The 21998-nt window shown below is 43.1% G+C and overlaps 4 protein-coding genes and 3 non-coding genes across 8 annotated transcripts; 6 read left to right on the forward strand and 1 right to left on the reverse strand.

The window, feature by feature from the left end:
* The first annotated feature begins 20 nt into the window (after positions 1-20).
* Positions 21-6454, forward strand: LOC100836424 (diphthine methyltransferase homolog). Of its 2 annotated transcripts, XR_002961067.1 has the most exons (4): positions 21-447; positions 1010-1820; positions 3308-3431; positions 5894-6454. XR_002961067.1 is itself a non-coding variant. In XM_024455918.1 (2 exons), exons 1-2 carry the CDS (start codon positions 114-116, stop codon positions 1738-1740), a joined length of 1065 nt encoding a protein of 354 aa, XP_024311686.1. In that variant the 5' UTR covers positions 21-113; the 3' UTR covers positions 1741-2062. The 2 variants fall into 2 exon arrangements, 1 of the variants encoding a protein (XP_024311686.1); XM_024455918.1 differs by lacking the exons at positions 3308-3431; positions 5894-6454 and having other exon boundaries at positions 1010-2062.
* A 699-nt stretch (positions 6455-7153) lies between these two features.
* LOC100836736 (protein trichome birefringence-like 2) lies at positions 7154-10227 on the reverse strand. Its single transcript, XM_010228889.3, has 5 exons — positions 8799-10227; positions 8449-8641; positions 8130-8326; positions 7816-7974; positions 7154-7737 (listed from the first exon to the last, which is right to left on the reverse strand). The coding sequence occupies exons 1-5, from the start codon at positions 10106-10108 to the stop codon at positions 7395-7397; spliced, it is 2202 nt and encodes a 733-aa protein (XP_010227191.1). The 5' UTR covers positions 10109-10227; the 3' UTR covers positions 7154-7394.
* A 182-nt stretch (positions 10228-10409) lies between these two features.
* LOC104585373 lies at positions 10410-14017 on the forward strand. The gene is made up of 4 exons (XM_010241814.3): positions 10410-10621; positions 13030-13091; positions 13503-13561; positions 13634-14017. The coding sequence occupies exons 1-4, from the start codon at positions 10425-10427 to the stop codon at positions 13646-13648; spliced, it is 333 nt and encodes a 110-aa protein (XP_010240116.2). The 5' UTR covers positions 10410-10424; the 3' UTR covers positions 13649-14017.
* Positions 11031-11118, forward strand: LOC112269629. Its single transcript, XR_002961520.1, has one exon. It is a non-coding gene; the product is annotated as a small nucleolar RNA SNORD25 (small nucleolar RNA).
* LOC112269628 lies at positions 12402-12489 on the forward strand. The gene has a single exon (XR_002961519.1). It is a non-coding gene; the product is annotated as a small nucleolar RNA SNORD25 (small nucleolar RNA).
* On the forward strand, positions 12626-12713 carry LOC112269630. The gene has a single exon (XR_002961521.1). It is a non-coding gene; the product is annotated as a small nucleolar RNA SNORD25 (small nucleolar RNA).
* Positions 14018-14600: 583 nt separating the features above from the next.
* Positions 14601-21633, forward strand: LOC100837048 (isocitrate dehydrogenase [NADP]). Its single transcript, XM_003581359.4, has 15 exons — positions 14601-14979; positions 15057-15100; positions 15199-15308; positions 16440-16477; positions 17012-17089; positions 17242-17295; positions 17376-17477; positions 17583-17668; positions 17746-17849; positions 18365-18433; positions 18512-18627; positions 18787-18821; positions 18901-19043; positions 19196-19318; positions 21080-21633. The coding sequence occupies exons 1-15, from the start codon at positions 14730-14732 to the stop codon at positions 21171-21173; spliced, it is 1446 nt and encodes a 481-aa protein (XP_003581407.1). The 5' UTR covers positions 14601-14729; the 3' UTR covers positions 21174-21633.
* Positions 21634-21998: the final 365 nt, after the last annotated feature.

A 21998-nucleotide genomic window follows, 5' to 3' on the forward strand; every position in this document is an offset into this window, starting at 1 on the left:
TATTATGACTAGGTTTTTGACTGATTGACTCTTTTGCCCCCGCCGCTGAAGCGAAGCGATTTCGAGTTCTCGAGTCTTTGCCGCCGCCGCCGAGGGCAAAGCGAGGTCTAGAGATGGATTTGGGGTCCTTCCACCTTGGCGGCAACGCCGATGTCGTGGAGTTCTGCCCGCATCGCCCTTTCCGCCACATCCTGGCCGCGGCCACATACACGCTGCAGGAGCAGGTTACTGAGGAGCAGCAGCAGGACCGCGCGGGAACCGTGTCCCTCTTCTCCGTCGATGCCGGCGCGGAGGACGAGTCCCAGCGGCTCCGGCTGCTCCACACGGTGGATACCGCAGGCGTATTCGACATGAAGTGGAGCCCCACGGCGCCGCTGCTCGCGCAGGCCGACGCCCACGGTCGCCTGGTGCTCCGACGCCTGGAGCAGGAGGACGGCTCGGACAAAGGTGTTGCTTGCTCCTGCTTCTGTCTTACCAAAACTGGGCCATGTGTTAATGTAACTTTGTAGGCAGTCATGCTAAAGGGAGCTATCAAATTCTTTGGCTTCTGAGTTCTGAGTGTCTTCAGAACTTCAGAATTTCAGATGAATGCTGGTGACGGTGAGTGGTGATTGCTGAAATATTTCGGGGTTCAGGGGCTATGCAGTTGTAATGTTTGTTGCAGATGATGAGATTTAGGTCATAAGATAGGTGGAAATGTTAATACCTATTCAGAACAAGTTGTTTGTACCTTGAGATATTCTAGGGGAGGTTGTCATTATCTTATATTTAGAAGAATGGCAATTTGCTTCTGATTGATGACCAAAGTAAATTTGGGTTGCACTGCTAGTCTTAAAGATATACATTGCTCAAATTTCATCGTTATATCATTGTTTAATTAATAACAAGTTCACCTACATACTTCCATACTGTAGGAGAGAACTGATGTAACTATAAACACTTAATGTATGCAATATGTCAGCACATCCTGACGACTGATACAAGTGTTTCCTGTCACCAAATTATACAGGTGTTGTTCTAACAGATGTCTGTAGCGGAGACGTTTCTTCTTCAATGTGCTTGTATGTGGACTGGAACCAGAATGCTGATTCTCTGTCCGTTGGACTATCAGATGGTTCACTGTCTGTGATTTCCATGAGAGAGGACTGCTTGGAGGTATCAGAACACTGGACTGCTCATCAGTATGAAGTTTGGACTTGTTATTTTGATCGTGCAAGGCCACACTTATTGTATAGTGGATCAGATGACTGCTCTTTCAGTTGCTGGGACTTGCGGGAAAGCCCATCAAATGCTGTGTTTCGGGATAAAAAGTCTCATAGTATGGGTGTATGTTGTATTGCTCAGAACCCACTGGATGGGAACATGCTACTCACTGGAAGCTATGATGAATTTCTCAGAGTTTGGGATATGAGATCAATGGTGAAACCTGTAAATGAGAAGTCCCTAAATTTAGGGGGAGGTGTATGGAGGATGAAATATCATCCTAGTATCGCGGATGTTGTATTGTCTGCATGCATGCACAATGGGTTTGCCATTGTTAAAGTAGGTGCTGGAGATGCTACAGTTATGGAAACATATTGCAAGCATGAGTCCTTAGCATATGGTGCGGATTGGCAGACAAGCGAAGCGCCAGAACATAGTACAGCTTCTTCAGTTATTGCTACTTGTTCATTTTATGATCGCCTTCTCCGTGTGTGGCAACCGGAGGAATTAGTCAAGCACCCAGGCTTTAAGTCCTAAACCATTATTGGGCTCAATTCAAGTCTCACTATGACATGGACCGACATATTTCCTGAATGAACCAAATTGATTTCATTCAGGTAGCTCTTTGAATTTATGTTAATTTATTTGAAATGATGAGTCTATAGTAATGTTATCTGTGTTATAGCTAGGCACTTGCAGACACTACTATTTGTTGTAAGCTTCCCCAGTACAACTCTATGAAGCTCTCAATTGGTGTTGTTTGACAACAAACTATTTTAAAGTTCCATCTGGTGCATAATAGCGATGCTTCAGCAACAATCTAGACACCACTGGATGGGGGTTCTTACTGAGCTTTTAACTGGTCATGATTCTGTCTGGAGATTACACTATATACTGTATTCTGAGATTTCTAATGTTGCCATTTAATCCTAACTGTTACCATGGTTGCAAATTCTACTTTTCCAGCGCATGCGTTCTCTCATATACTAACTTACTACCCAGTATGGTCAACAAGCTAACTAGGAGTGAAAGCTGTGAAAGAAGGATTAATAAATCATTTTGCCATTGATGAAATTTGAGGTGTTGGGTAACTGTCACATCCTCACAGGCCAGAAGAAGGATAAATACATTTGTCTGTTTGCTTTTAGATAAGTTAAAAAATATATCGAGTTCTAGTGGATCTTACTAGTTGACATGACTCACACAGCAATATTCAAACCATGCTTCAGTAGTGCTACGTTATTTCCTTTTTTTCATTTGCCGAGAAAGTTCTTGGCCTGCCTTTGTGTCAGACTCAGTTTGTGGTTGTTGAATTGTGCTGTGTTGAACTCATTTTATAACATGATGTAGCCACTAAAGCAGAAACAAGTTGGTTAGCCAAACAGTAGAAAAGCTGGTTGGGAAAACAGGATTATCATAATCCAGCGCCTGCCAAAAGCGGCCCTACTCTTTCAGATTCCAGCATTGGGCTGTAGTTTAAGAATATTTTTGACTAACGGGTGTGCAATGACCAAAGAGCATTAATATTCTTTGGGTGATTTATCAATAATGCTTGTTCTCTTATTAGCAGTATACCACGTCTTGTGTACAAACACGGTAAAAAAAGAACTCAGAAGGTATCATCTCTGGACAAATTTTGGAAATTGGAACTAGGGTTAGATTATGAATCTGTTTGGTGTCTATGACTCCAGTCCAATGGTTTTATTTAATTACCAAGAGCACTTGAGTTTTATTGCGTTATGGTGACTTGCACTAGCTGGTTTAGTTTCGCTACTAGGATCAGCTTCCTTCACCTGATATGCAGTGGTTATACCTTTAGTCAATCTTTAGTATTCTATTGAATTCATCCTACTTGATTTGCATGAAGCAACTTGAAGATGGTCACCATAACCGTCACAGTACTGTAGTTAATGATGTGCTTTTTTTCCCTGAATGCTGATTGCTGAAGCTCCAATGACCCAAGACCTAAGGGGCAATGTGGCAACTTATTACTTGAATATCTGTTTTAAGGAATTTGGGTTACTGTCTGAACTGAGATCTCTAGTTTGATTCTCATATCTGGCAGCATGTTGTATTTGAATTGACAATATAGTTGAGTTTCCAGAGCTCAGCTGCTGGAGTTATGGCCTTCTTCGGTCTCATTATGAATGGCTACCCAGGGGATTCTATGATGTGAAGGGGTTCACCCCTATACGGCTACACTACACCTAATTTTATGGATTAGTCTGGTAAGAAATATCACATCTCATGTTCCAGAATTGAACTTTTTAAGTAAATATGGGCCGTGATTTGTCTGTTCTATGTGATGCCCAGAGTTTCCTTTTTAGTTCTTGTTTGTTTTTGACCAACCTGTTGCCAGTTGTTACTCTAGGTTATTCATATGCCAACAGACAGCATTTATGGTTCAAGTTTGTTAGTACATAAAAGGAAAATATACCACATGCATATAGGTCATCTTGCATAGATATAGAAGAAAGGTGCTCTTCGGGGAATACGAATTCATGAGCGCTTGTTCGCTATGTACTGAAGAAGACTTTCACACGCACTACACACACATAACAGGGTAGAAGCTGAGTTTTTTGTTATAAAAAATTCATTCATATTTAGGCAAATATAGCTACTCAAACATGGGTTCTGCATGGTCAAGAAGGATTCAAAGCCCTCCAAGAAAGAAGGAGGGTTGAAATGTCCTCCTAGTGCAAGTAAAGCCAGTTCCAGACTAACTAGTGCTCAATGTGGGTCATGGTTTGGCTTTGGCCAGTTGCTGACAGTGTAATGGATCCTGTGCTGGCTAAGGGCATTTCTTTATAGCCATGTATTTGATCTGGCTGAACATTTCACTGGTTCCTGACAAAACTTGGTGGAACACATTATTTCTGATATTTTCCTCTATGCTAAGCTGTATGCATGCACGAGTACCACATAACTCAGTAAGGATGGGTGATACAACTTCAAGATCGTAGGGTGTAGCCGTTCCCAGGGTATGCTCGACAGGAGGGCACAGACCAACTGGTGCTGTCGCATGGCTAAAGCAGAAAGAGGTGTAGCAAGGATTAGGAAAAATGGACTTGACTGACTGGAGTGACTGCTTGTTTTATTTTCCTAGCATACGGTGCTTCTCGTTGCGTTGTTGAGAGATTGTCTTAAAAACAATCTGTAATATAAACCCACCTCTAATACCATTACCAATCGGGTTGCTTCTCCTGACTTCATATGAACTCTACTAAGACCAGATTGGTGCCCCTCCTGTTCCAATCCAACTAATAGAGCATTGCTCTCCTCTCCATGCTTCAGCATAGTCTGCTGGTGGCTGGGCCCTACGGCTGCTATAGGGTATTCCCCAAATAAAAATTGGTAAAAATCTAAAATGTGTTTGTAGTAACTTAGGTAACTTGGTTAAAGGCAGAATCTTCCGATCTTCTCTACTAGGGTTTACAGTATCTTTCATTGCCAATGGTAACTAATTGATCACTGTGGGTGGGGACCATGAACCATGTTTCTTGTCTCTGATGTCATTGATTGGTGCATTTCTGAGAGGGCGCTCACTACACTATGTCCATGTATCAGCCATCTATGAAAAGAACTAAAGTTCAGAAAGTCCGTTGGGTTGGTCTTGATTGCGCCCAACAATTAAATCCCAATTTGGTGGAATGGTGGAGTCCCACGATTGGTGGTAGTGATTCCATTGCTGTCAACCTTGTCATAGTGGAAACAGTCATCCACCAACTACACATAGTTTATTTTTTTGTAGTTATTTCTGTATATTTAAGGATGGCGCAGCTGAGACTCGAAAGTGCTAATCTTACTTGGAACTGAGATCTGGTGATCTTGTCAACTTTAAGAGCAACTGAATGGAGAGTAGTTAGATGAAGGCTTTGTAATTTACACTCCAGGGTTAGGAAATGCAACACTTGGATAAGGATGAGATAGTGGCTGAACAGGGAGGCCACATTGCTCAAACTCCGTATTCTAAAAGGCATAGCTTTAGAGGTGGAGAGTGCTTCTTCAGCTTTTTTGTAAAGGTTCAGGCTACCTTTATATTTTATCCCACCCTCCCCTCCCCTCCCTCTTCTTGTTGCTTAGTAAATCTAGTCAGACATAATCAGTTGTCGAACTTCATTTTGTTGGTAAATTATCTTTTGCTCATGCTTAAGCACCTTGTTGGGTATGAACTTGTAATACCCACACACTTCCTTTTTTAATTGGGAAAACACAATTGACAACTGGTTAAGCGGTCCTGTTAGATAAACTTAAAAAGTTAATGCCAATGGAACGATAAGTGACAATCAAATGACGAAGGGCATAGACAATGAGGTAAAAGTATGGTATAAAAAGTGATACTAGATACCGTGGGAATTTGATTTTGATCACCGCTTCTGCTGTAGCTTTTGCAAATGCCCTGCTTAGTTTACAATATGGATTTAGCATTGTTCTTGAGTAAATTACTTTAGATAACAGCGGGTCTGGAAGTGGAATGGGAATTTCTCTAGAGAGAATGTAGCTGGAATTGACATGTTGTAAGGCAAGCACAGCATCGGTGTGACTTCCAGCGAATAAGCACTCGAACAGTAAACTTTTGTTTACTTTCATTGTCCTTCCTCCACTAAAGCATACTAAGCTGACCAATTTAAAATGCCACGATGCAAATTCTTGGTTCTTGCAATATATTTACCTGCCCAAGTACCTGCAGATATCAGCAACCTCATGAGCATATAAGGCAACCCTTCCCCCTCCTCTTGTCCACAGCCTCTACCAACTATGGAAGATGCATGGCTTGAGCATCTACATAGTTCTTGAGAGCAGAAGCAGGATGAGGATGGACCGCAAAGCTGAGCTCCTGCGCAAGAAGCGCTTCAGTTTTGTGGTGCCTTGCCTGATCTCCCAGGTGGTCATCTGAGGTACACACGAACCGGCAAGTCACAAAACGGCAGTGGTGAACTCCAGCAGGAGTCTACCCTTTTTTTTTCGCTTTCCTTCCAGTTGTATCAGGTGGATGCCAAATAATCTGAAGTCTCTGTCTCTGTGCGATGTATCCATGAATCCTTCACTGTTGAGTCGGTGTTTGTTTTATGTGTATTCTGGAGACACTCTGCTATGAATGGCAGATGTTTATGTAGCAAAAATCATGGTGTCCCATTTCCTTGGCTATTTTCTTACTGGTTACCGGTTATATATTTTGCTTCCAAGCAAATTTGTGTCTGTTGGGTGTGCAAAAATAAGCACCTATAATTTGAACTCTTATCTTGTTCTATTTCAAATGTGTCGATCATACAGCGATCTCCGCTGATAGCAGAAAATAGTTATATGATATATTACTGTGATGAAGCCATGAGAAACGATAAGAGGTAATGAACAAACTTCTTGCTTCTGGTTGTCTGGGAGAGTTGATCATATCTTTCGCCCAAGTCCTGAATGATCTACTAAAAGAAGAATCAGCTGTGGTGCGAGCAAGTTCTAGTACTCCTTCCGGCCGGAATTACTTGTCGAAATATTACATGAATCTAGACGTTTTTTAAACACAGATACATCCATATTTAGGTAAATTTGAGACAAGTAATATTGATCGGAGGGGGTACTTCTTGCATGGAATTGAAGGCCTAACCTATCATACCTTAAGGTTAGATTCTGCCAAAGGGACTTCCATGCAGTTTATAGATTGAAAAGGCAGGTAGCCAAGTACTGTCATATTGCCATGAAAGGTATAACAAATGCTTCTTTGATGCATTAATTTTTCATTGTTCAAATGATGGTGTTATTCTGTTAAATTTTTCTCCGTTCGGTATGAAATTGCAAGGGGGCAGTGATGAGTGATCTTCATCCATGTTGTAAGGATATGCTCTCTTATATTTTTTTTTTCCGAAACGGAAGTACGGAGTAGAATAATTTCGTGATCTACTAATCATCCATGCACTGAACGGTAATATAAATATGCAAGTGCTATCCTGTGCGATGAGTGCAGAACTTGCATTATCCAATTTCACATGTTCCATCAGCAATTCAGGTCTCTTAATGTACACAAACTACCGGTCTTCTGATGATTATTACTCCACTTTATCCACCTAAATGCAGGAGTAACTGCTAACTGGGTCTACCTAAATGCAGGATTTACTGCTACATTATCCACCGCTAACCACAGAACAGAACTTAACAAACTACGTGTAAACAGAAACCAAATTCCTGTAATCATCATGTCATAATCTCCAGGAGCCTTTCCCTGCCTGGAGCAGCGAAGCATACAGCAGTTCATTCCACGTATCCGGCACGCCTGGCAGGCACCAGTGGCTGCAGTCCTGCTTCATCACCGCTGCCATTCGTTCCTCCTCAGTGTCGTACCGCACCCGGTACACCGACGGGTGACCATCTTTCCGGTAATCGGTGAGCCTGCTGATGTTGAGGTATATCACTGGGGTCTTCATCCGGCTGAGAACCTGCTCCAGGATCCTCATTCTCTCGGGGTACTCGGTAAGGTATGTCTGGTTAAATATTGGCTCAGTCTCCCTGTGGCATCTCCCTCCTGAGTTCCACTGTCCTCCCCTGCAGTAAAGTGGCTCATGAGAATAATATGAAGAAGGTATTACCAAATGTCCTAATGGCATAGTGGTGATCTCTTACCTGAAATGTGTTAGGGAGAATCCTCTGAATACAACCTGAGTTCTTCCTGGGTCAACGTTCTTGTCAACCCATCTAGCCCATGTGGTTAGTGCTTTCTTGTATGCATCCATCACCTCAAGGCTGGGGTACACATGATTGCCTTCTTGATAATAGTTCAGCCTGTGCAATCACAAATACATCACCTATCAGATGGATGTATTCTAGAAAAAGAAAAGGTTTTTTAGAAAACCTATCAGCTGGATGGAAACTGAGTGGCCATCAGATTTCACATAGAACTTGAGTTCTGGGGAAAACGTGACAATAAGTAACAATACCCTTTTGATGTTTTTGAGTGAGTCCACCAGTGTCCGGTGTTGAAGACGACGATGCTGGCAGTCTGATACGCCGGAGTTGTTGCATCCAGCTCGTCTAACCTCAGTTTCGCGTCCAGTACAGTACCATTTTTGCTCTCACGTACAAGCTCCTTGACCAGAAATATTGATCTTATGAAATCAACTGAGCAATTGTAGTCCTGCAATCGAGTACCAGTGAGTTACAGAATCGACAAAGTTCCAGCGTTTTTCTCTATTCCTATTTCTTGACTGGGAGACAAAACTGAGAGTCATTATTATTCAGTGAGGCAGCCCTATATACCCTGAACTTGAAGGAGTAGTATCCTCTGGTTTTGAACTGGTTCTTCCCTGACGCTTCGTACACGCTCTTCTTGTTCCTGACACCATGGCGAAGAGTGCAGACCAGAGACTCCCACATGTTGCGGTTCAGCGAGTCGCCCACGAATATGATCCTCTGGCCTCGCAGCCTCTCAAGAAAATCACTCGCGTTCATCCTGATAAAGAAAAATGTTTCCATCACGGAAGTGTAATTGTAAGACCACTTGCAATGATCAGAAACTAGTTAAGCCATAATGCAAATTTTGTGGGTGGACCGATATTTGTAATTTGTTAATGGTCCAAACGGGGCCTTAGGATTGTCCGGATTCGCACCTGGGAATGTCGCACCCGCTGGGCTGCCACCGCCAGTTGAGGAAGTCGGTGTCCTGGCGGCCATTCTTGTGGCAGTTGAAGTCGTCGTCGATGAGGGGGCACGACCCGGGCGGGTAGAACGCGTAGCCTTCCTCCCTTACCCAACCGCCGCTGAACACGTCGCACTTGGCGAAGGACACCAGGTTCTTCTGCACGCCCGACGTCCACACGACCCGGTGGTTACCGGGCCCGAGGGCCACGCTGGTGTTGTTGTTCGCGCCTGCCAGGTCGGGCGCCCCATCGCTGTGCAGCTCGGCGCCGGCACCTTCCTGCTCCGGGACCGGGAAGATGATATCCTTCCGTCGCCTGGTCGAGCGTTGTTTGTGCCGCGCCGTGTACGCTCTCCTGTGCCGGCTGTGCTTGTTGTCCTCCTTTCGCTGATCCGGCGGTGCCGTCGACGGCAGCGCCGCTGCTTGCCGTGTCGAGTTCGGCGGCACGTTGTCGACGACGATGCTGGCGTTCGTGTTTCCGACTTCTTTGCCCCAACTCAGCGTGTCGTAAGTAGAGTTGCCGGGGGCGCCATCGGTGTCCGCGGGCTCATCAGAAGCGCCGCCCACGATGAGTTTCTCGGTGGAGCTGGCCCCATCCGCTCTCCGCCACGGCCCGGGCGGCGGCGGCGGCATTGCAGTTATTAGTACTTCCTGCGGTTCTTGGGCCCTCGTGGTGCCGTTGCTGACCGCGGGATCCCCCTCCGATCCGGCGACGGCGGCATTTCCATCACTAAGGAGAGCACCTTGCTCTTTTGCCGTCTGCTGCAGCACCGGCAACGGCTGCCCCGAGTCCAACCCCGGAGTCGTCCAGTCCCCCCCATTTCTCGGCACCCGCCGCGGCCCCTCCACGGTTGCATTGCTGCCGCTGCTCTGCTGGGCACTACCGCCACTGCTAATCTCAGTACTAGGAATGGGAGGGCGGGGAGGGAGCGGCTTTTTCGGCGACGACGAGTTCGACGACGACAGGAGCGCCCCGGACGACGAAGACGGGGAGGGGAAGGAGCCGTCGGCGGTGGGGCCGCTGGTGATGGAGACGTAGAAGAAGGCGAGCACCAGCACTGCGGAGAAACATGCCAGGACCGCCTTGGTGCTCACGTGGCCGCCGCCGCGCTTGCCTCCGCCGGCGCCGCTGCCGCCTCGCTTGGTGGCGAGGGACGAGGAGGAGGAGGACGGGGAGAGGATGCCGTTGAGGTGAGCCTGCAGGGAGCCGGTGCTTCCTCCTCCTCCGCTGCTGCCGGGCCGGTCCAGCACCGACAGCCACGCCTTCCTCCAGCCGGCCATTGCTAGGAAAGGATGGCAGTTGATCGCCGATCACTCACTCCACTGGTCAGTGGTCAGTGTGACGGTTGGTTACTGCCGGCAGTGGCGGATCGAGATGGGCACGCTCAATATTTATGGACGTCAGTTAAGGATCAGTTGGGCCGAAACCTGTGTGCACCTCCTCCGTCAAACAGGCTTAGCCCCAGAGACATCCCAACCCAGCCCGGCCCACGGAGCCACCTTCCGGGCTTCCTCTTCTAGGGTTCCTACTGGCTCAACATCTCCACCGCAGAGTTATCCTAATTTCCAATCCTAGCCGTCCAATAAAACGACCGCGATGCCCAAAGTCCTATATAGATCTTACCGACTTGGCTTCCTCTTTCCCCTATCTCCTGTTCAATTGACCAGCCGCCTCCTCCTCCACCATCCCTCTGGAAAGTTCCTCATCTCCTCCGCCATGGCCGGAGGTAACCTGTTCTCGAGGGCGCTGGGGTACGTCATCAACGAGTTCATCGTCGAGGGCCTCGCCAACAAGTAATACCTTCTCCCCTTCCTCCATTCGGGAATCAGATCTGTTGATCTGCTCCTCGCGCAAGCCGTTGTTTTTGATTTCAGACAATTATTAGGGCTTGACTCGGTTGTAGGGCTTCGTCATCTGGTCCATGGGAGGATTGGTTTTCCGATCGATTCCCATCGGACTCGTTCCCTTGAAGCCACATCATCTCGTTGTATCATGGGCTTCCTTTTCTTGTGCCCTCGTATTTTTTCCGTGACGCGGGGCGCAGTACGGCTCTTACATACATGCAACTGTTAAAATGCGTTCTTAGGGCCTGTTCTCGGATTCCAATCCGGAAAAGAAAATCTATGTATAATTTAATTTGAACTAAAACCGGGAATCCTCTCATCTAAATTCCCCCTTTGTATTTGTTTTATGTTTGTACCAGTCGACGGTGATGAGCTTTTACAGACCTGTAATGATTCTTGCGAGCATGATCGCTTGATTCAAAGAACATCTAAGGGACTGAGTCGACATAGTCATATGCACTGTATTGTTGTAGTTGACATAGTCATGGTCACATGCGTTGTATGCGCTTCATTGCTGCTTCTCTTGGTTCATGCTCATGAAATTGTTGTGTTTCGTCGGCCCTGGCAAGGTGAAGCGAAATACATGGATTCCTCTCGCTATCCAGTGCAGAATTTCCATTGATGCCACTGGACGTCGAGGAACTACGGGGCTGTTTGGTTGCCACCCTGAGAGAAATATGCCTGGCCGGACACAAGCCTGGGACTAGCCTGGACGTTGTTTGGTTGCCACCCTGAGGTTCGTATCCCCTTGCCTGGCCTGACAGCATGCCTGAGTAATTAGCCGGGACGAGGCGAGCGATTTTGGTCGCCTGACTCAGGCATGCATGACTAATCATTTTCCTAGCTGCGCTGTGTATCTGCTCTGCTACCTTTCGACCTTGTCTGGCCACGGCTGCTCTGCCCACCGTCGAAGCGATGAAGCTCCGTCGAGGTCTGTCCGTGAGAAGCTCGTCAGGCTGCAACCTCCAGTGAGTTCCACGAATTCCGCATAAAGTCAGCTGGTCAGCTCTGGGCTCCATTAAGGTTGTTCGCAAGGATGAGAGAAGCAGTTTGTGAACTCCGATGAGCTCTGATGGTTCCATACAGCAAGGTCTACGCTTGAGCAAGATCTTATGTTCATGGTGTATGCTGATTGATTTCCTTTTATTTTTTCGGTTGCGTGAATATTGGATCAATTTGATATTTTCTCGTGCATAGATCTGGTTTGCTTTTCACTCTTTTCTTTTTCCTGTTGTCTGGAATTAGAGGGATCCATCCTCTCGAGCTTGTGTAAGCATATTTAAGTTTTAGGAATTAGAGGGCGTAGAATGTTAGTGGAATTAGAGGACAGCGAGGAGCGGAGGAAGGAGAAGAGTTGGGGCAAAATTAAGCTGTGTTAGCATATTTAAGTTTCTCAGGCACAGGGCACCAACCAAACAACAAACTTCTAAACTTGCCTGGTCAGGCCAAAATCACAAAATTCTCAGGCTAGTGTCAGGCATGTAATTTTCTCAGGCACATCTTTCAGGGTAGCAACCTACATGACTCGTTTCCTTGAATCCTTGAATCCACATGTCCTGATCTTTCTTAGTCGTGCTCTTGTCTTTGCCTAACAGACCTTTAAAGATGTTGTATACATGCCGTCAGACCTCCATCCAAGGGAACTCTGACCAAGGGAAGTTGAGGTTTACATTAAATTCTATTGCTTCAGATATTGGATTTGGTTGCTTGATTGAAATATGATATTTGTGGCAACGGTGATGAGTTCTTAACAGACCTGTAATGATTCTTGCGGAAATGATCGCATGTTCAAAGAACATCTAAGGGACTGAGTTGTCATTAGATTTTATTTTTTACTTCCTGTTTCTTTTCTTCTCTTTTCTTTTTGTTTCAGAGATGCTCTATTTGTTTGGGTCCTACACTCCTAGTTTTGTAATTATGAGCTGGTATTGACTATTGAATTGATGTGTTCCTGACAATGGTGATGGGTTCTTGCAGACCTGTAATGATTCTTGTGGAAATGATCACATGGTTCAAAGAACATCTAAGGGACTGAGTGGTCATGGACGATTTTAAGTTTTTTAGCTAGGGAGTTTTTTTTTTTGCATTTTGTGGAAATGATCACATGGTTCAAAGAACATCTAAGGGAGTACTTTTTTACATATATTTATGGTCGTTGCTTCACCCATTACATGCTCATTAGCTTGTAGTGGTTCCAGTTCTGTGCTTTAGAAAAGGGGGAAGCAAAAAGTTAATTGATTCTTGTGCTATCTGGTTAGAAATTTCTGGGTTACACTTGTTGAAATAGTCCGCATTGTTGCCTTGCTTCCTTTGGTGCATTGGCCTTGACTCTTAATGTCATACTTCTTACTTTGCAGCCGTGCGTTCCAGAGGTTTGCTGTGAGGACCAACAAGACTATTGAGGGTCTTACATCTAAAGGTAGCTTTACCAGCCTGTTATTTCTCAATATATGAATGAATGTTTTCCCATTTTTCGTGAAGTACTATTGAATATCAATTTGAGGGTCTATCGTGTAAGATTAGCATCTCTATGCTGAGTCTTGTTAACTAGCTATACCAATATAGCTTACTGGGGATGAATCGTGCCCTCTTTCTGTTTCATATTACCCCAGTTGTCTTTGAATAGAGTGCTCTTTTGTTCTTCTCTGATATAACAAGGAGTAGTAGTATGTTACATATATATTTCCTGATCCAATTATTGCATCGCACAGTTTTGATGTACCTTAGTGTGTTATAATTGGAGCATTACTGGTTTCAAAACTATGGATTCTATTTCGATTCCTTTTTTTTACTGATAAGCTGAATTCTTCTTTTTGCATTCATTTTTCAGCTAAAGAAGTGAGGGAGGAGGTATCGGAGCAATGGAGGGATGTTCACGGGCATGATGATGTGAGTTTTGTGTTGCTTATTGTGTGTGCTGTGTTTGAAATGCATATCTGACTGAAAAATCTTTGATTGCAGCATTTCAAGCGGTGATGCCCTGCACATCTGTCGTCGGCCAAAGTAGTTGCAAACTGTATAACCCTGCCATTAGTTTTCCTGTCACTGTGAAATTGGAAGTTATGCTGCCCGAGAGACCTTTGTATAGAATCCGTATGATCTCGGTGTCTTTTCTTGATTTTAAGTTCACGTAGAACAGACTGTGCCAAATGGACTGCGCATCCTACCTGTGGCATTGTCCTTAGCTAAGCCTCAGTTTGAGCACTGTTAATAATATGTATCTGTGTTGAATACGCCAATCTCCACCATCATTTTGTTTTGAGTGGATCCGAATTCTGTTAGTAATCTGAAATGCTGCCCGATCATTTCTGATTGTATGGAAATTGACACTGAGATTTGCATGGAGTATGTTTGCCTTGAAATGTGGTACTCCATCTCTCCCTGTGCGTTTCCATGTATTTGGAGATTCAGCGGCCACACTGATTAGACCAATAATATATATAGCTACTAAAATAATATTAAAGAAAAGTTTTTGAACCATGGGAATCTTATCGGTTTACAGTGTTTTTGAGAAAAATGAATATGACAAGTGACACCCTATCACAATTATATGTGCCTTCAGCGTGCAATACAACAAAACGACATCTCGTTAACTTGTTTTTAATTGGGTAAAGCATTTCATTCATCAAATAATGGTTACATCCTTGAGGACTAAGTGGACAATAGAATTAGGATGGTCACGAAACCAAAATTATTCAAGCGATGAACATGAACAACAAGAAGAAATAACATAAAATTGCTGTTAACTTGATTATGTAGTTGAGACATGACAACAAGAAACGAACCTGAGTTCAATATGGCCCGTCATGTCGCTGCATTGCGCCGCCAAATTGAAAGAAAATCAACACGAACACAAAATGCTGTCAATTTTTTTTAAACCAATCGACAAAAACCGGAGAGGAGCTTAAAGATGCAGCGGACCAGCGGCTCGAACCAAGGCCGCGCCACTTGCCACGGTCTCCCCTCGACCGCCAGCCGCCGCCCTCCTCCGCGCCCCAACCCGCAGAGGGGCTGTGCTGCCTTCTCACGCGCGGCGGAAACTTTGGTGGGAGGGATTATGCGCCACCTGCTCCTGCCTCGCCGCCTCATCCCCATGGCTCCCCTGCCCTCCTCCGCCGCGACCAAAGCCCTCCTCTTAAACCCCGCCCCGGTCCCCGCCCGCGGCCGCCTCCACTCCCCGCTCGCCTGTCTCCCTGCCCCGGGCGGCCGCTCGTTCCGTGGCGCTTCGCTCCGGTGCTATGCCGCCGCCGCGGCGGTGGCCGAGCACCAGCGCATCAAGGTCCAGAACCCCATCGTCGAGATGGACGGTGCGTTCCCTCGTCGTTACACCTACTTCCTTCCTCGCCATCTTCATCAGGGTATAAACGTGCCTCTGCCTTCTCAGGTGACGAGATGACGCGGGTCATATGGAAGATGATTAAGGATAAGGTGCGGTGTCACACTTTCGCTCTCTCCGATCACTACTGGTGTTGTAGTTATAGTTGGATTTGTTCCGTGATGCAAGTGTACCATGGGCTTGTGTGCAGCTTATCTTCCCGTACCTAGAACTGGATGTCAAGTACTTCGACCTTGGAGTGCTCAACCGGGACGCCACCGATGATAAGGTCACTGTCGAGAGTGCCGAGGCTACGTTGGAGTAAGTCGATCGATCCTCTTTCCCTGTTTGTACTCAGTTATGAGTCTTATAACCGATTTGGTCCAATCCATCACATCTGTGACATTAATTTGCTTAGCATTCTGGAGATGTCGCTTAGTAGCTACAAGCCTACAAGTATCCATGATGAATAGGATACTTGTATGAAAATGAAGTGCTTACTTTCCGTAATTCAATACCAAATTTGCTTGCACCGATTTCATATGCCGTGTGGCTATGGCCAACTTTAGTTTTTCTTTTGAGCTAGCAAGCGATACCTGATAGATTTTAGCAGTCCTTTATTTTTTTTCCCATGGGATTGGCACACCCAAGTTCGGAAAGAGGGCTCCATGAGACCCACTTATTAGGCATCTGCTTTCTTGTGCCAATGCACTTGGCAGAAGGCCCAAGATTGAATGTGACATAAGCATTAATACTTGTCAGTAAAGGGTGTCTCTTTCCAGTAGTGGCATTTAACTTACTTGAGTGAGAATGGCTATTTTTCCTGACGCTAGGCCATATGCATGTAGAGAGCTAGAGATTGTAGACAATACTGTGCATAATAGATTTCTCACATACCCTCAGGTTGCCCCTTCACAGCAAGGTGTTGGGATTTCTGTTCTATATTTCCTGCTAGTTTGGGTGTATTTTGGTTCCCCAGTTGGGTGTATTATGGTTCCCCAGTTTCATATCCAACAATAGGTTATAATGTATCATTTTCCTGTTAAGTGTTCATATAGTGTCTATGGAACTAGCTAGGGTTTAGTGGCCCCTCTTTGCTTTTTTGGCTTTGTGCATGATACTTGGGTGTTCTTCATCTCCCCTATTTCATTATGCTATAGATGGGAGACCATATATGATGTATATGCCAGACCATTATTGCGAAGTAGGGTGACTGCACACATTTGTACCTTCTACACTTTGTTCTGTGTGATCCTAAGGCTGTTCATTCTTCTAATGCAATTGCAGTCATAGTTTCATCTCACAACTATGGTTTACTTTTTGTCAACCTAAATTTGCATTTACTTGTTTAACTTTTTGTGTTAGAATTTTATTTTGTACATTGTTTTTATAGTACTATGTTTTTGCATTCTTTTAGCACCTCTATTAACATGTTTTCTGTGTTCTCAACAGGTACAATGTTGCCGTCAAGTGTGCTACAATTACTCCTGGTAGAGTCCTAATTTTGATGTCACATATTTGATCCTTGTCTTTTGGTGATTGCATGCATTTCATGACTCAGTTTTACATTATCTTTATTCTTTTTAAATTAATTGGATCTGCACATCTGCTGCACGTGCATATCCATACGGGCCTGTATTTTCCTTTCTAATCAGCTTGCTTAGATGAGCATCAGCTTAGAAGATCTATAAAAATGTTGCGAACATAATCTGCACACTGTTTTCATGGTTCAGTACTACCTGAGTACTGACATAAATATGCTCCAGCTTTTAAATACTTATTTGGATCATCTCAGCTGGCTATTGTGCCTTTTGTTTCACATTTCTTCGCCAGTTGCTTCTATGTCACTACACTGCATCTGTTAGATGTACAGTTGTTTGATGTTATTTAACTTTCTTTATGGGCTCAAGAGCATAATCTGATGTAGTTTAATATGTTCTGCCAATATTGTAATCAAGTGCATTTGAGTATTTGACAAGAATTTGAACAAGTTTATTTTTGTTGGATTCATGCGTTGTATGCAGATGAAACAAGAGTTAAAGAGTTCAAGCTCAAGTCAATGTGGAGGAGCCCAAATGGCACCATCAGGAATATTCTAAATGGTTGGTTGTTCAGCTCTTTAGGATGCCCTTGGTCTTCTAGTTACTAGTTATGGGATAAAATAACCTGGCACTAATTTTGTACGGAATCTACGGATATAACCTGGACCATGACCACTAAATCTGTCTTTTCACATTTTCGCTATGACACACAGGAACTGTTTTCCGGGAGCCCATCTTGTGTAAAAATATTCCACGGATACTTTCTGGTAAGGTTGGTTTAAAAAAATTATACTTATGAGAGCAAGGAACAAATTACCACATTAAAGGCAGGAATCTTGTTTTGAAGGTTGGAAGAAACCCATCTGCATAGGAAGGCATGCATTTGGAGACCAGTATCGAGCTACTGATACAATTATTAATGGTCCAGGAAAGCTTAAGATGGTTTTTGGTGAGCTACGTCTGACCGTTATTTATTTATTTAAATTTTCTATTAAATCCAAACCTTCTATTGTACCTTTGCTCATCTATTCCTTTCTTTTGTACTGAAAATCAGTCCCTGATGGGGGTGAGCCGGTGGAACTAAATGTTCATGATTTTAAAGGGCCTGGAGTTGCGTTGGCAATGTATAATGTTGACGAGGTATGCTACCAAACTAATATAATCTAATGCCTCTTCTTCTGTTGAGTGCTATGCTAATTTCTGCTCTTTCTTTTTAGTCTATTAGGGCATTTGCTGAGTCATCAATGGCAATGGCTCTTTCAAAGAAATGGCCCCTTTATCTGAGCACCAAGAATACTATACTAAAAAAATATGATGGCAGGTATCTGGAGTGTCTGTTCTATTATATATTTTGATTGTGCCTCAGTCATTAAGAACTGTTTCGATGCAAGAATGACCAACCGTTTTGTTTTCTATGATGCTTTTGTTAATGTATACATAGTTTCATGCTACACTATGAACTGTGAATGAACCAACATGTTCTCTGGCATTAGTTGTTGAACCAACATGTTCTCTGGCATTAGTTGTCCAGTAGCCATGTTACTTCATTGTTGTGCTCTGATGAGGTCTTATTTGTAGCCAAAATGACTATTCTAATAAAGATGAAAGTCTGCTATCGCTTAACCTCTATTTTTACCGTATACTTGGGTTATTAACACTGAAGTCGTTTCACAATTTAGAAACTTAGGCTTAGAAGTGGGTGAGTGGGGCTGGATGTGGACTCTTGTTTACATTTTTTTTTTGCTGTGATGACCTTTTGAAAGTATAATTTTGCAGTTAATCATATTGTCATAGACCAGTCCCAACTTGACATGTGCAAATTTGAAATGCCCATAGATTCAAGGACATCTTTCAAGAGGTATATGAAGAGAATTGGAAGGAGAAGTTTGAGGAGAACTCAATATGGTATGAGCTAATATATACCAGATTTTGGTAACAAGATTCTGCTTAAAACAAAAAGTGATCTTTACATGATACATGCAGGTATGAGCACCGGTTGATTGATGACATGGTGGCATATGCTGTGAAAAGTGAAGGTGGGTATGTCTGGGCGTGCAAAAACTATGATGGAGATGTTCAGAGTGACTTCCTTGCCCAAGGTTTGCATATGTTTTCTTCCTTATGTTGCAATGTTGCAACTAAGTTATACTCTCTGTGAAACTGCATATTGATGTTAGCTAGTATACTTGCTTAATACTAATAATATGTTCTTCTATTCATTATATTCAATATGTTTTCTTGGTGATGTCTTTTTTCAGGTTTTGGTTCCTTGGGTTTGATGTCATCTGTTCTGGTAACTCATTTTAGTACTTTTGCTTCTCTGAAGAATTTTATTTTATTTGATCACTAATCAAACAGGTTCTCTTCTTCAGTTATCTTCTGATGGGAAGACATTAGAGGCAGAAGCTGCTCATGGGACTGTCACTAGACATTTCAGGCTACATCAGAAGGGACAGGAGACGAGTACCAATAGCATAGCTTCTATATTTGCTTGGACTCGTGGATTAGAACATAGGTAATCGCAATGGTGTAGCTGTTGAACTTTTTACATGAAGTTAGAAGACCTAGCAGAATCTTCTTATTTTTACATTTTTCATAATCAATTCAAGTGTAGTAACTAACTACACTGATGATGTAGTAGTGACTAACTACCTCTTTATTTGTCAGAGCAAAGCTGGATAAAAATGATAGGTTGCTGGATTTCACTCAGAAGCTTGAATCTGCATGTGTTGAAACAGTTGAATCTGGAAAAATGACGAAGGATCTCGCGCTTCTTAGCCATGGCCCCAAGTAAGCTGATTTATGTATATGTTTCAGTTCTTAAGTGATAGTTCAAAAACTTTGGCTGATATCCTTTCTTGTCTGAACTCATTAATCTGGAGGCACTGTGATAGTACCATTGTAAGCAATATATATTATCCCAGAATGATTGTAATAAAGTACTCCCTCCGATCCAAAATAAGTGTCTCAGGTTTGAACTAAGCTTCTAGTTCAAGCCTAGTTCAAAACTGAGACACTTATTTTGGATCAGAGGTAGTAATAAATAGTGACGCTAAGAAGATTGTATCTTTTATATCTACGGTAATTAGAGACTATGGACTATGGTAAGCATCAAATTGCTGTTGCACTGGACTAAATATTTTTCTATTGTAATACCGGAATTTCAAGTGCTTGTTCTTCTACATGATTTTTAGACCAAAATCTTCTGCATAAAAGTGGTTTCACTAGCGAGAGTTCTTTCTTATCTGAACTCATTGATCCGGAGACTATATATATATATTATCTCAGAGTGATTGTAATAAAGTAATAAACAATGAAGCTGCTAAAAAGATTGTAGCTTCCATATCTACGATAATTAGAGACTATGCTAAGCATCAAACTGCTGTTGCACTGGACTAAATATTTGTATTTTCTAATACCAGAATTTCAACTGCTTGTTCTTCTGCATGATTTTTAGACCAAAATCTTCTGCATAAAAGCAGTTTAACTAGCTCTCTTACATTTAACTTCTGAGGGAGGGAGGGTAAATTTGCAAGTAAAGACAGTTCATCAAAAAATAGTATTGCTCCCCTCTTACATTTAACTTCTGATTATCCCTGTAAATACACTTGAAGCCTGTAACCCTTTGTTTTACACTCAACCCGTTTGTTTCGCAGTCCTGTTCAAAATTAAAGGTGTTCATGCATTAGTAATGCTATTTTCTGTCTTTTGCCCTTACTTATTTTATTCCTTTTCTCCAGTATTAATGCATAGTTAACCACACATACTGGTCTCTCATTCTTTCCAAAGCACTTTGTTCCATGATAATTTAGTCTCATTACCCTTTTATGAATACTTAACTGACTAAATTGCTCTTTTTTGTTGAGTGCTGTGGAAAGATGAGATATGGTTAATTGGTTAGTCATGCATAAATGCTTAAGAAAGATAAGGAAATAAATGAAGGCTAGAAGAGAGAAAATAACATTAATTTTGGATACATGCCTTCAAAATGAAAATTCTTAAAACTGCACTTCTCGAGAAACTATCAAAGTACTGTAATTGTAAGGAAAAATTTCCTAAAATGCTAAAACCAACTTGTGGCATTACTATTTCAGGAAACCACACCATTTATTATGTAACAGAACTGATAGGAAGGCCCACTTGTAAGGCGCACAACCATTCATGGGTTGATGATTGATGGGTGGACCACTCCTGTCGATTCCGTGAATATCCTAAAATGCGGTTCTCTGAAACCATGATAACAAGTGTAGTTTTATGAAAATGCTTAAACTGTTGGTCTTTGATCGTTATACAAATGGAGTTTTAAGAAATTTACTCATGAAAGCAATGATGAAAGAATGTATTGCTTCCTTCTTCCATAGGTGTGTGGTGGGGCAATCTGTTTAACACTAACATGTGTTTTCCCTGGCTTCAAATTCAACAATCACATTTGTTTGCGGCAGTGTGTCAGATGTCTTCATGCCATTGTTTGTTGCGTCAGCTTCTGTTCTGTTTCCTGCTTGGTGATTACATTAACACATGCCATTCTGTTTTCTTAATTGTTGTTGCTAGGGTAACAAGGGAGTTTTACCTGAGCACGGAGGAATTCATTGATGCTGTCGCTCAGCAGCTTCAAGAAAAGATTAAGTTACCGGCTGCGTTATAATTACTCTGTGAAGATGCTATTTCTAGCCAGTAGCCTTGAGTTGGGTGTACCAGGTTCAAACTTGCTGCGCGTATTCGGCACATTTTGATTGACATGATGAATTGGAAGGTCCCATCCTGTTGCTTTTGTCTCTGGAGCAATTTTTTGTTCAGGCTACTATTTCATGGTGTTCATAATCTGCCATTTATGATTTTCCCTTCAGAGTCTGTTGGGTAAATAATGGTACATCGACCAGTGAACTTACACTTGACTTTACATAAACTGTCTCCGTCCTGAAATAAGTGACGGGTATTTGTATAAGAATAACTCCCTCCGTCCTGATTTCAGGATGGAGTACATTAGATTAGCTTTATCCATTTTGCTCAATTTTATTTGCTTCTCCGCCTTGTGGTTCTGATTGAAATGATAGAGAGCTACTCACAATGTTTTATGAAATGCATTCTGTGCCCATTTGAGACCACAAACAATTTATGCTTTCATTGGTGTTCTTAGTAAAAGATAACAGTTGCTATGCTCCTGGACCACTTCCTTTCAGATGTTTGATAAGAGCGTTTTTTGTGTTTCCAAAGAAGGTGAAAAACTTTCTTAGGTGTATTCTGGAAGGAAAAAACATTCTTAGCTGTAGACTGGTTGATCAAAACATGCGACTAGAAATATTGTGGTCCATGGTAAGGAAAATCATTATGCGTCGGTCGGACGTCAGGAGAGGAGAGTCGCAGTTGCCGTCAACGCGTCTATGCAGAGGTTGGCGTCACAATTTTCACCTTTTATCTCTTCTCTTCTATTTGTATCTTCTTTCTTTGAAATGGGCAAGCTTTTGCTTGA

This window comes from Brachypodium distachyon, chromosome 5 (assembly GCF_000005505.3).
Source record: "Brachypodium distachyon strain Bd21 chromosome 5, Brachypodium_distachyon_v3.0, whole genome shotgun sequence".
NCBI lineage: Eukaryota > Viridiplantae > Streptophyta > Magnoliopsida > Poales > Poaceae > Brachypodium > Brachypodium distachyon.